Raw genomic sequence first — 12,423 nt, 5'->3', positions numbered from 1 at the left:
TTCGAATTTTTGAATTAGTGTGACTATCTCAAATGTCACTTGGTGAATGAACATGATCAAGAGTTTTGAGATTGTTGTAAGTTTCTTACAACTTTTTTTCCATCTAAAGGTGAACACACAAGAGTAACGGGCGGCCACCAAGAGCATTTCTCGTTCTCCAGTTCTTCATTACACAATGTATTGGTTTCAGTAAACATTGTGTAATTTGTAATCTTCCATGTGGTGGCGTTGGAAGACACTAAAGGCCCAGTCACACTAAACAACTTACCAGCGATCCCAACAAAGATACAACCTGATAGGGATCGCTGGTAAGTTGCTAGGAGGTCGCTAGTGAGATGTCACACTAAGCGACGCTCCAGCGATCCCACCAGCAACCTGACCGGGATCGCTGGAGCGTCGCTACACGGGTTGCTGATGAGCTGTCACACAGGCAGCCAGCAGCGACGCGTGGAAGCGATGCTGCGCTTGGTAACTAAGGAAAATATCGGGTAACCAACCCAATATTTACCTTGGTTACCAGTGCACACCGCTTAGCGCTGGCTTCCTGAACACCTAGCCACAGTACACATCGGGTTAATTACCCGATGTGTACTCTGCTACGTGTGCAGGCAGCAGGGAGCCAGCTTCTGCAGACGCTGGTAACCACAGTAAACATTGGGTAACTAAGAAGCCCTTCCCTTGGTTACCCGATATTTACTTTAGTTACCAGCGTCCGCCGCTCTCACACTGCCAGTGCCGGCCCCTGCTCCCTGCACACATAGCCACAGTACACATCGGGTTAATTACCCGATGTGTAGTCTGGCTATGTGTGCAGAGAGCAGGGAGCCGGCACTGACAGCGTGAGAGCGGTGGACGCTAGTAACGAAGGTAAATATCGGGTAACCAAGGGAAGGGCTTCTTGGTTACCCGATGTTTACCGTGGTTACCAGCGTCCGCAGAAGCCGGCTCCTGCTGCCTGCACATTTAGTTGTTGCTCTGTGCTGCACAGGGGAAGAGCAACAACTAAAAAATGGCCAAGGACATTCAGCAACAACCAACGACCTCACAGCAGGGGCCAGATTGTTGCTGGATGTCATACACAGCGACATCGCTAGCAACATCGCTGCTACGTCACAAAAGTCGTTCCTTATCAGCGATGTTGCTAGCGATGTTGCTTTAGTGTGACGTGGCCTTTACACATATACTACCTGTTATCTCCTTAGCTAACCACTGTAGATCTCAGCAGTAAGAAAACTTTATGATAAGCTTATTGTCAAGGGATGACGTCTAAAGCTGGCCATACACATTCGATGGATGTTGGCTTGAGATGAGTAGACCCAAATTTTGAGGTTTGGTGTTCATACCCAACACAGACTTTACAGAAAATTCAATGTTTGAGTTTGGTCTTTAGGTGTTGTACGTATGCTGACCACTCGCTCGAGCATCGGTGTGCTTGGGTATGTTTGGTGCTTAGCCCAGTGCGAGCCGATTGCAGTGTTTGAATGGCTCACAATGGGTGTAAAATTAGTGTTATTGGATGTAGTGTGTACCAAACAAACCTGAAAAAACACCACCCTCCCTCCCCCAAATATGCTCTATTTATGGCTGGCTGCATATGGACGTAGAGCCAATCTCCCAGTCAGTGACTTCCAATGAAGTTTGGGTCAAGTCTTGGTCAAGAACCAAACTTTATCTAAACTCCAGGTTTAACCTGCAGAACCAACCTTCCACGGGTCGATTCATCTCTAATGTTGGCCAAACAATGTTTAAGCCAATTGTTAAACCAACAGCCATCTCAGCTGACACTTCCATACAGAAGAGCGCTCGTTTGCCCAACTTCTCCAGTATTTTCTCCGAAAAAGCCACAAGTACAACACCTTCTTGGCAGATAATCTCCAGAAGAACTCTGCCATCAGCAGTCATGAATCAGACAATCCCAATTGACAATTCTCCCAACCATCAATTGGCCGTCACCCGCATACACATTAGACTGTCGATACCAGAGGATTCGGCTCATGTTAGTCTAATGTCTATGGAGACTTAAGTTTAATTTGTCTAGGTGGCTGCTGTGCTAATAAAAGAGCCTATGAATAGATTGATATTTGTTAATGCATTCATTTTAGGAGACAAGAAAAGAGCAAATTTGTTCATGTCAAATTCATTTTGCCACAAATTTATGAAAAAAAAAATCTGACTCTCTTGAATTTGAATTCTTTTTGCAATTATTTTTTGGTAGAGGGCTGGGACAGGCTTTAAAAAGAATTGATACTCACCTCGTTAGTCACTTATCCCACTGCCGCCACATTACAATGGTGCAGCACGCCATCAGGCTTAAGACACACCGACTGACCGGTAAAAACATCGCATTCCACTTGCACCAATGTTAACCTATGTATCAGCACCCATGAGCGATTACTTTCTCGGCCCCAATCGGACCGATAAAACAATCGCAGCATGCTGCGATTGTAATGCGAGACTCTTTCTCTGGCATCCATTCAAATCTATGGGGCGAGAGAAAGATCGCACTGCACTCGCGGTACACCGGTGTACCGCGAGTGCAGTGCGAGAATGGCAATAGCTGGCAACGGAGGAGAGAGGGAGATAAATCCCTCCCTCCCCTCCGCAACGCTGATCCGCCTCTCCTCAGTGCTAGCCCATCCCCCGCAGCTGAGGTCTGATTGCATGATTGGACCTTAGTCACAGGGACACTCGCATGACACTCGGCTCCTGCTATGCTGCCAGCGTGAGCCAAGTGTCATGCGAGGATCGCATTAGTCCCCGTATGGCCCCGGCGTCAAAAATCTTCTTTCCTCTAGCACAAAAGGTCCTCTGTGGGCATCTTCCGAGCTTCTGGCGCCGAGTAGGCATCACACTTCATGCACTGTCTAAGGTGATGCACAAGAATTTGCAATGTTCATCATAGCATCAGAGTCCTTCTTGGTTCTGAAGCCTCAGTGTAAAGTGAAAATGCCCAAAAAGGACAAACGTGTGCGGGAAAAAAGAGGCGGCCGGACTTAGCCGAGAAACCAATGGTGGGAAGTGCGGTAGTTAAGATGAGTTGCAAGGTGAGTACTTCTTCTAATATCTCACACATGCTGTTTTTTTATATTTTTTTTTTCATTATAGAGGTTTTAAAATATTTGTTTTTAATTGACAACTGCAGGATGTTGACCCATTATTCCCTATTTATTTTTCCAGCCAGAAATTCATCTTGCAATGTGTTTTCCGAGTTTGAATGTGGCAATGGTGAATGCATTGAGTATGAGCTGACCTGTGATGGCATTGCACACTGTAAAGACAGGTCCGACGAGAAGCATTCCTATTGTGGTGAGTCATTTTTCTGTATGGTACATGGTGACATATTGAATATATTCTCTAATTGTAATGTGTTTTTTAATATTTACTGATTATATCTATAAAACAATAAATAGATACAGAAATCAATATGTTGGCTGCGTCACCATAACATTTCCATTTTCGGTAATTATAAGTACTAAGAGCTTAAAAAAGAAGAACCTTGAAAGTCCAGAGCCCCATAAGTGCTCATGTTCCCCTTGGTATATCTAGTCCAGCTCCTCCCTCTTGACATTGATTGATGCTGTCATGGCGGCAATTCGTAAACCTCCTCAGTGCCACCCCACTCACCATGCTCACCGCCCGGCTGCTCCCCTTGTCAGGTGTCCTGCTGAGTTTATTTATTTATTTGTCAGATTTGAATGCTGCCCTTCTCCTGAGACTCGGAGCGGCTCACATATATTGGGCAACATTGTCCCATTGGGGCTCACAATCTAGAGTCCCTATCTGTATGTCTTTTTTGGAGTGTGGGAGGAAACCGGAGACCCCGGAGGAAACCCACGCAAACACGGGGAGAACATACAAACTCCTTGCACATGGTGTCATTGGTAGGAATTGAACTCAGGACCCCAGCACTGCAAGGCTGCAGTGCTAACCACTGAGCCACCAAAAGACTGCAGTGCTAACCACTGAGCCACCGTGCTGCCCACTTACCTGTTACAGCATTCCTCTGTACTGCTGTTTCTGCTGTACATGTTCATGTGGCCTTAGGGAAATGTTGCTGGTCTCTGCAGGATTTCAACCTGCTGTGTCCTGCAGAGATTGGGTTCTCTGACTTATTCTGATGTAGGAGGGTCCATATTAGGCAGCTCCTCCCACCACTCCTTGCCAGAACATTGGTTCCTAGTTTGTTCTTCTAGTGGATTCCTGTTAATGCATCTATTCATATTGATCCTCCCGTTACTGACCCAGCTTGTGAACCTGTGCGTTCTGACCTCTCTGCTACTGACCTCAACTCTGTACTTTGATCCTACGCTGCATGTCTTGGACCATCTGACTCAAGAGGTTTGAGTCTCAACCTCCTGTACCTTACTTACTTCCATGTCTTTGACCCTCAGCTGCTGTAGTTACGGGGACAACCTTGTATCTACCAGCAGACCAGCCTATCCTAACTATCAGAGGCCCTATATCACGGGTGTGTAACGGATGACAGACATTCCTGTGAGGTTTGGCTATAGAAGGTCATAGCGTTTAGGTACGCAAACTGCTCCCTGACCTTCTATTATTTTTGCATTGTTTTCATCCCTTTCCCTTTAAGACCCTAGGAGTAGGCCTTAGCCTTCCAGCTGCTTTTCATCAGTACTTCCCTTGTGTCTATATTTACCTTCACTTCCTATTACTCAGTGCAGGTGATAGTTCATTTACCTTTTACAAGTCTTCAGTGCAAGCAGCCGGCTTGCATACATCTGGAGAATCTTGGTGGTTGTTGCAGTTCCTCTCCCTGAGTCAACTTGAGATAATTCGTTTGTTCTTTCCCCTTGTTTGTTATCCCTTTGTGTCATTTAGCACCTAGTGAAATTGAGAAAGAGCTCATCCCATCTGCTCCCTACCTAGGGCTCAGATCAGGATCAGCCTAGGGCCAGGTATCCTGCTCGGTGCATAGGTTCGAAACATATCTAGGGCGGTGAGGGAACCTAGAGCCCAGTGGTAGGCTTGGATAGTTGTCACCATCTTCCCCTTCCCCAGATACAGGATTAATTCTTTCCCTTCTATTCCACCGGTCACTTGGTACTTCCTTGTACCTAGTGTGACCCAGTAAACACTTAGGCGGGCTTTGCACACTACGACATCGCAGGTGCAATGTCAGTGGGGTCAAATCGAAAGTGACGCAAATCCGGTGTCTCAGTCGATATCGTAGTGTGCAAATCCTTTTTGATACGATTAACGAGCGCAAAAGTGTCGGTATTGTATTATCGGGTGTGGGGTCCGACATTTCCATAATGCCGGTGCAGCGACAGGTACGATGTTGTTCCTCATTCCTGCGGCAGCACACATCGCTGTGTATGAAGCCGCAGGAGCGAGGAACATCTCCTACCTGCGTCCCGGCTGCAATGCAAAAGGACAGAGGTGGGCGGGATGTTTACATCCTGCTCATCTCCGCCCCTCCGCTGCTATTGGCCGCCTGCCGTGTGACGTCGCTGTGATGCCGCACGACTCGCTCCCTTAGGAAGGAGGCGGGTCGCTGGCCAGAGCGACGTCGCAGGACAGGTAAGTGCATGTGAAGCTGGCGTAGCGATAATGTTTGCTACGCCAGCAATCACAAGATATCGCTGCTGCGACGGGGGCGGGGACTATCACGTGCGATATCGCTGCATCGGCTTGCTATGTCACAGCGTGCAAAGTACCCCTTAGTCACACCCCTCTAGGGTAAGTCTGCTCCATGGGCGAAGTCAGTCCAAAACCACCCGTGTGACTGATCCCTTGAGTATTACTGTTGACCTGAGGAAGGCGTCCCGCCGAAACGCGTAGTGGTATACATCTGCCATTCATCAGTGTGAACAAGCCGGTGTCTTTACTTGAGAAATGGATATATATTTTTAATCAAATTGATACAAATAAAGAAACATTTTTATTTATCCCTTTGGAGTCCAGCTGGATCCTGTCCACTGTTTTGTTCTAGAGTATTAGGGCGGCTTTGCACGTTGCGACATTGGACGTGCGATGTTGGTGGGGTTAAATCGAAAGTGACGCACATCCGGCGTCACTTTCGACATCGTACTGTGTAAATGCTAGATGATACGATGAACGAGCGCAAAAACGTCGTTATCGTATCATCGTTGCATTCACCGACATTTCCATAATGCCGGTGCCGCGACAGGTACGATGTTGTTCCTCGTTCCTGCGGCAACACACATCGCTGTGTATGAAGCCGCAGGAGCGAGGAACATCTCCTTACCTGCCGCCGGCGGCTATGCGGAAGGAAGGAGGTGGGCGGGATGTTTACATCCTGCTCATCTCCGCCCCTCCGCCGCTATTGGCCACCTGCCGTGTGACGTCGCTCTGACGCCGCACGACCTGCCCCCTTAGGAAGGAGGCGGGTCGCCGGCCAGAGTGACGGTTGCAGGGCAGGTGAGTGCATGTGAAGCTGGCGTAGCGATAATTTTCACTACGCCAGCTATCACACGATATCGTACCTGCGACGGGGGCGGGGACTATCGCGTGCGACATCGCAGCATCGGCTTGCGATGTCGCAACGTGGAAAGCCCGCCTTATTGTCTTCTACAGCTAAGAGAACCTTCAGTGAAGACCAAGTGGTTGGGGGAATAAAGCAAAGATTACTAAGAAGAGTCCAATGCACTTACTGGTCTCAGGATTGCTGAATAGACTCTTTCGACTTCATTTTCATATGACTTCACTTTTTTTTGTCAATTAGACCCCTTCCATTTTTCCACAAAGGCAAGCTTTTTATTTGGTTCACTACTATACACTGTTATTGGTTTCATGGACAGCTGCCATTATTGTTAGTTTGGGTCAAAATATAAAATCACAAATCATTAAAGGGGTTGTCAATTACCGGACGACTCCTGCTTAATCGCTCCAGTGTCGATCATAAAATGCAAATGCTTGATACTGACCTTCCAGGGGCATCTCCCTATCATGTTGGCACTGTGCTTTATTATTATATCACGTGACCGCTGCAGCCAATCCTCAGCCTTAACCTTCATGATTTCATCAAATCTGCTCTGACAGAATAGTGCAGACTGTAACTGATTGACTGCAGCAGTCACGTGAAATAATGACTGACAGAACTCACAGCACCAACATTATAGGAATGGCTCTGCTCCAGGAGCACTGGTGCAATTAGGAAGGGGTCATCCAGTACTGGACAATCCTTTTAAGTCTTGGAGACCTGTATAAAATCCAAAGTGAGTCCAAGTGATTTTTGTTTTTAAATAATACTTTGCTTAACAGGGCCTTTTTTATTATTTATTTTTTATGTTGATGTTTGAAAGTGATTGCTTTCAAGATCAGGTATGTTAACTACTGCACAAAGCTTCCCATGTGATTAAATGCTGCCGATGGTCTTCTTCCACACAGTGGTAACCCAGCTGATAAGCAGGAAGTCTCACAGAGCTGTCAAAATAGTGAGACAGCAGAGAGCCTCCTCTTCTGCCGACTCAAATGTCTTTGCCTTAAACGGCAATGTAATGCTAGTCACTATTATTCTAGTCACTATTTAAGGGTAGTATAGACGGAAGAGTAGTCAGGAAAGCCAGGGTCTGGTAACAGGAGGACATGTATGAGCACAAGGAGTAAACAGAGGTGTATTCAGGTCACAATCTGAGGGTCAGAAATGCAGGAGAGCATGTAATAAGTTCAGGGAGAAAACACAGATGTGGTCAGGTAAGAGTCCGACGTCAAAAGGCAAGAGGTCACAACAGAAACAGGGAGTGGGCAAGTAGGAATCAAATAACAGCCTACGGTCAGAACACAAAGATCAGAACACTAGCAGAGACACAAGCCAACAGCACAACTGCAAGACCAGAAAATACAACTGGTAAGGTTCTGGACGAGCACGCTCAGTAAAGAAGAGCAATTAGCAGGAAGGTGGGACACTATTATTCTAGTCACTATTTACGGGTAGTGTAGACGGAAGAGTAGTCAGGAAAGCCAGGGTCTGGTAACAGGAGGACATGTATGAACACAAGGAGTAAACAGAGGTGTATTCAGGTCACAATCTGAGGGTCAGAAATGCAGGAGAGCATGTAATAAGTTCAGGGAGAAAACACAGATGTGGTCAGGTAAGAGTCCGAAGTCAAAAGGCAAGAGGTCACAACAGAAACAGGGAGTGGGCAAGTAGGAATCAAATAACAGCCTATGGTCAGAACACAAAGATCAGAACACTAGTAGAGACACAAGCCAACAGCACAACTGCAAGACCAGAAAATACAACTGGTAAGGTTCTGGACGAGCACGCTCAGTAAAGAAGAGCAATTAGCAGGAAGGTGGGACACTATTATTCTAGTCACTATTTACGGGTAGTGTAGACGGAAGAGTAGTCAGGAAAGCCAGGGTCTGGTAACAGGAGGATATGTATGAGCACAAGGAGTAAACAGAGGTGGATTCAGGTCACAATCCGAGGGTCAGAAATCCAGGAGAGCATGTAATAAGTTCAGGGAGAACATACAGACGTGGTCAGGTAACAGAGGTGTATTCAGGTCACAATCCGGGGGTCAGAAATCCAGGAGAGCATGTAATAAGTTCAGGGAGAAAACACAGACATTGTCAGGAAACGGTCCGAGGTCAAAAGACAAGAGATCACAACAGAAACAGGGAGTGGGTAAGGAGGAGTTAAATAACAGCCCAGGGTCAGAACACAAAGATCAGAACACTAGCAGAGACACAAGCCAACAGCACAACTGCAAGACCAGAAAATACAACTGGCAAGGTTCTAGACGAGCATGCTCAGTAAAGAAGAGCAATTAGCAGGAAGGTGGGACACTATTATTCTAGTCACTATTTACGGGTAGTCAGGAAAGCCAGGGTCTGGTAACAGGAGGACATGTACTATATGAGCACAAGGAGTAAACCGAGGTGTATTCATGTCACAATCCGAGGGGCAGAAATCTAGGAGAGCATGTAATATGTTCAGGGAGAAAACACAGAAGTGGTCAGGTAATGGTCCGAGGTCAAAAGACAAGAGATCACAATAGAAACAGGGAGTGGGCAGCCCAGGGTCAGAACACAAAGATCAGAACACTAGGCAGAGACACAAGCAAACAGCACAACTGCAGGACCAGAAAATACAACTGGCAAAGATCTAGATGAGCATGCTCAGTAAAGAAGCCTGAGCAATTAGCAGGAAGGTGGGACACCTGAGTAATCAGCACCAACATGCAATCCTGCACTGTCAATCAGGCTGCTAGCTCAGTAACACAGGACAGCGCAGAAGAGCATCTCCAAAGTCAAGATGCTCTGCACAGAGGAATCGTGACAGGCAAAATATTTATTCACCAAATTAAAGACAATGTATTGTATACTTTTCTTTTCATATATATTTGAGAAAAGTTTATTGTGGTCCCATTTTACGTCATGACGTTTCTCAGGTGATAAGTGCCCTTTAAAGTAACATGACCAAGAAATGTATACCTGTATTTACAAAAATCTGCCTGTAGCTAAACATGTCAGAAAAATGCAATGCTCATGTTTAGATATAATATCAGCAATCCGCGATGCTGTACAAAGCTTAGCATGCTAAGGAGGCATAATTTGCACAATATGTTCTGGTATTGGTAATATATTTAGTTTTTTAAGAAAATGTAGTGACTTAGTAAATGTATCACTTGTATTCTGCAGTTTCTTCTTGCATTGTGCAGGAGGGATAATCTACAAAAACATTGTGATGTTTGTCTTCGGGTTCTCAGTTCCGTGGAGGATTGGTAAATGTAGAGTATGTAGAACGCAGATAAGATCAGCACCTTTCTATAATGGAGACCCCCGGCTATTTACAAATCGACAGTTCTTCCTTGTGGCTGCAGGGAAAAAAATTTCCATCACAAGTGCGAAAGTTCATGATCCCCTTGAAGAAAGTTTTTTTTTCGTTGTTCTTTTTGCTTGGAAACTTTGTATAGCTGAAAGCCACAAACTGTAATTTATTTCAGAAGCCAATGTATTATTAAATTGCTAGAAAATTGTGTTCACGTAGCAAAATATCTACCAGCAGCTATTTATTCTCTTAAATGTTTTAAGTTTTAATATAAAGTAGAGTAGATATTATTTTTATTTTTTCTAAAAAAAATTAAACCACGTTGATTTTTTACTAAATCTCTTTTTTTTTTTAGTTAAAGGGAACCTGTCATCAGATTTGGCCACCACCACTGAGCTCTTATATACAGCATTCTGTATACCGCAAAAAATACCTTTATTATGCTCACTTGGGGGGCAGTCGGGTCCGATTGGCATCACTGGTCTTAATCCGACACCTCCTATCTTCTTGCGATCGCCATCCTCCTTCCCTGCTTTTGTGTGGATTATGTGTCCTACATCATCAACACAATGTCCTCCATTGCATTCCTGCACATGTGCACTTCTCTCTGCCCTGTTGAGGGCAGATCAAAGTATCATAGTGCGCATGCGTGAGCATTCTTTGACCTTTCTCTCTGTCCTGCTGAGGGCAGATCAATAAGGATTCTTTACTTTAAGAGCAGTGAGACTAGAGATTTACTGTAAGAGCAGTGAGACTAGGGATGTTTTACTGTTAGAGCAGTGAGACTATGGATTCCTTACTGTACAAGCAGTGAGACTATGGATTCTTTATTGTTAGAGCAGTGAGACTAGGGATTCCTTATTGTAAGAGCCGTGAGACTAGGGATTCTTTAATGTAAAAGAAATGAGAATAGGGTATCTTTACTGTAAAATCAGTAAGGCTAGGGATTCTTTACTGTACAAGCAGTGAGACTAGGGATTCTTTAATGTAAAAGAAATAAGAATAGGGTATCTTTACTGTAAAATCAGTAAGGCTAGGGATTCTTTACTGTACAAGCAGTGAGACTAGGGATTCTTTACTGTAAGAGCAGTGAGACTAGGGATTATTTACTGTAAAAGCAGTGAGACTAGGGATTCTTTATTGTAAGAGCCATGAGACTAGAGATTCTTTACTGTAAGAGAAATGAGAATAGGGTATTTTTACTGTAAAAGCAGTGAGACTAGGGATTCTTTACTGTAAGAGAAATGAGAATAGGGTATTTTTACTGTACAAGCAGTGGGACTAGGGATTCTTTACTGTAAGAGCAGTGAGACTAGGGATTCTTTACTGTAAAAGCAGTGAGACTAGGGATTCTTTATTGTAAGAGCCATGAGACTAGGGATTCTTTACTGTAAGAGAAATGAGAATAGGGTATTTTTACTGTAAAAGCAGTGAGACTAGGGATTCTTTACTGTAAGAGAAATGAGAATAGGGTATTTTTACTGTAAAAGCAGTGAGACTAGGGATTTTTTACTGTAAAAGCAGTGAGACTATGGAGTTTTTACTGTAAGAACAGTGAGACTAGAGATTCTTTACTTTACGAGCAGTGAGACTAGAGATTATCTACTGTAGGAGCAGTGAGACTAGACATTCTTTACTTTAAGACCAGAGAGACTAGGGATTATTTACTGTAAGAGCAGTGAGACTAGGGATTCTTTATTGTAAGAGGTGTGAGAGTAGGGAATCTCTACTGTAAGAGAAATGAGAATAGGGTTTCTTTACTGTAAGAGCAGAGAGACTAGAGATTCCTTACTGTAAGAACAATGAGACTAGGGATTCTTTATTGTAAGAGCAGTGAGACTAGGGATTCTTTACTGTAAGAGCAGTGAGACTAGGGATTTCTTTACTGTAAGAGCAGTGAGACTAGGGATTATTTACTGTAAGAGCAGTGAGACTAGGGATTCTTTACTGTAAGAGCAGTGAGACTAGGGATTCTTTACTGTAAGAGCAGTGAGACTAGAGATTCTTTACAGTAAGAGCAGTAAGACTATGGATGGAAAATTCTGCCACACAATGTTCAAATGGTTAAATCACTTTTAAAATTCAAGAAGGGCCTGGATGCCTTTCTTGAAAAATATAATATTACTGGTTATGTGCACTTGATTCTGTGATGGACGTTGATCCAGGGAACTCGTCTGCTTGCCATAGGTGGAGTCGGGAAGTAGTTTATTCCCTAATATGGCGCTTATTGTTTGCCCCATGGTGTTTTTTGCTTCTTTGGATCAACAAGGTATAGGTTGAACCTGATGGACTTATGTCTACTCTCAACCATAAAAACTATGAAAAACCTGATTTAAACAATAGGTCAATTTCTGTAAACTCCAAAATCCATGGTAAGAAATGGGGACAGACTTTTTTAGGTGACCTTGCACTAAGAAAATAATACCATTAGTTTACTAAATAATTTTGGTGAAAACTTTCATTATATCCATATGCAAATCAGCAGGACCCCCATGGATAGGGCTGTGTGGACAAGAGCAGCCATCCTCCTTGACTGAGTGGCCATGTGTTCTGTCTGGGATAAGAAGAAGCCACGGACAATCTTCTCATTTGCAGCTGAAGAAAATAAATATTGGGCGTTTTCATTCAAAGGGGCCGAGGATATTAATAGGGAGTCAGAAATT

General features: G+C 44.4%; 1 protein-coding gene across 5 annotated transcripts in view; it reads left to right on the top strand.

Annotated features, from left to right (window-relative positions):
- The window catches only part of LRP1B (LDL receptor related protein 1B), a 2,012,817-nt gene that overhangs the window by 1,665,481 nt on the left and 334,913 nt on the right, over positions 1-12,423 (top strand). For all 5 annotated transcript variants that reach the window (XM_075317168.1, XM_075317164.1, XM_075317167.1 and 2 more), the window contains exon 46: positions 3,178-3,306. In XM_075317168.1, the coding sequence (XP_075173283.1) occupies positions 3,178-3,306 (129 nt within the window). The remainder of the gene's footprint in view (positions 1-3,177; positions 3,307-12,423) is intronic.

This window comes from Anomaloglossus baeobatrachus, chromosome 7 (genome assembly GCF_048569485.1).
Source record: "Anomaloglossus baeobatrachus isolate aAnoBae1 chromosome 7, aAnoBae1.hap1, whole genome shotgun sequence".
Classification (NCBI taxonomy): domain Eukaryota; kingdom Metazoa; phylum Chordata; class Amphibia; order Anura; family Aromobatidae; genus Anomaloglossus; species Anomaloglossus baeobatrachus.
The sequence above is the reverse complement of the archived record's forward strand: the minus strand, read 5'-3'. Positions and strand labels throughout refer to the sequence as shown.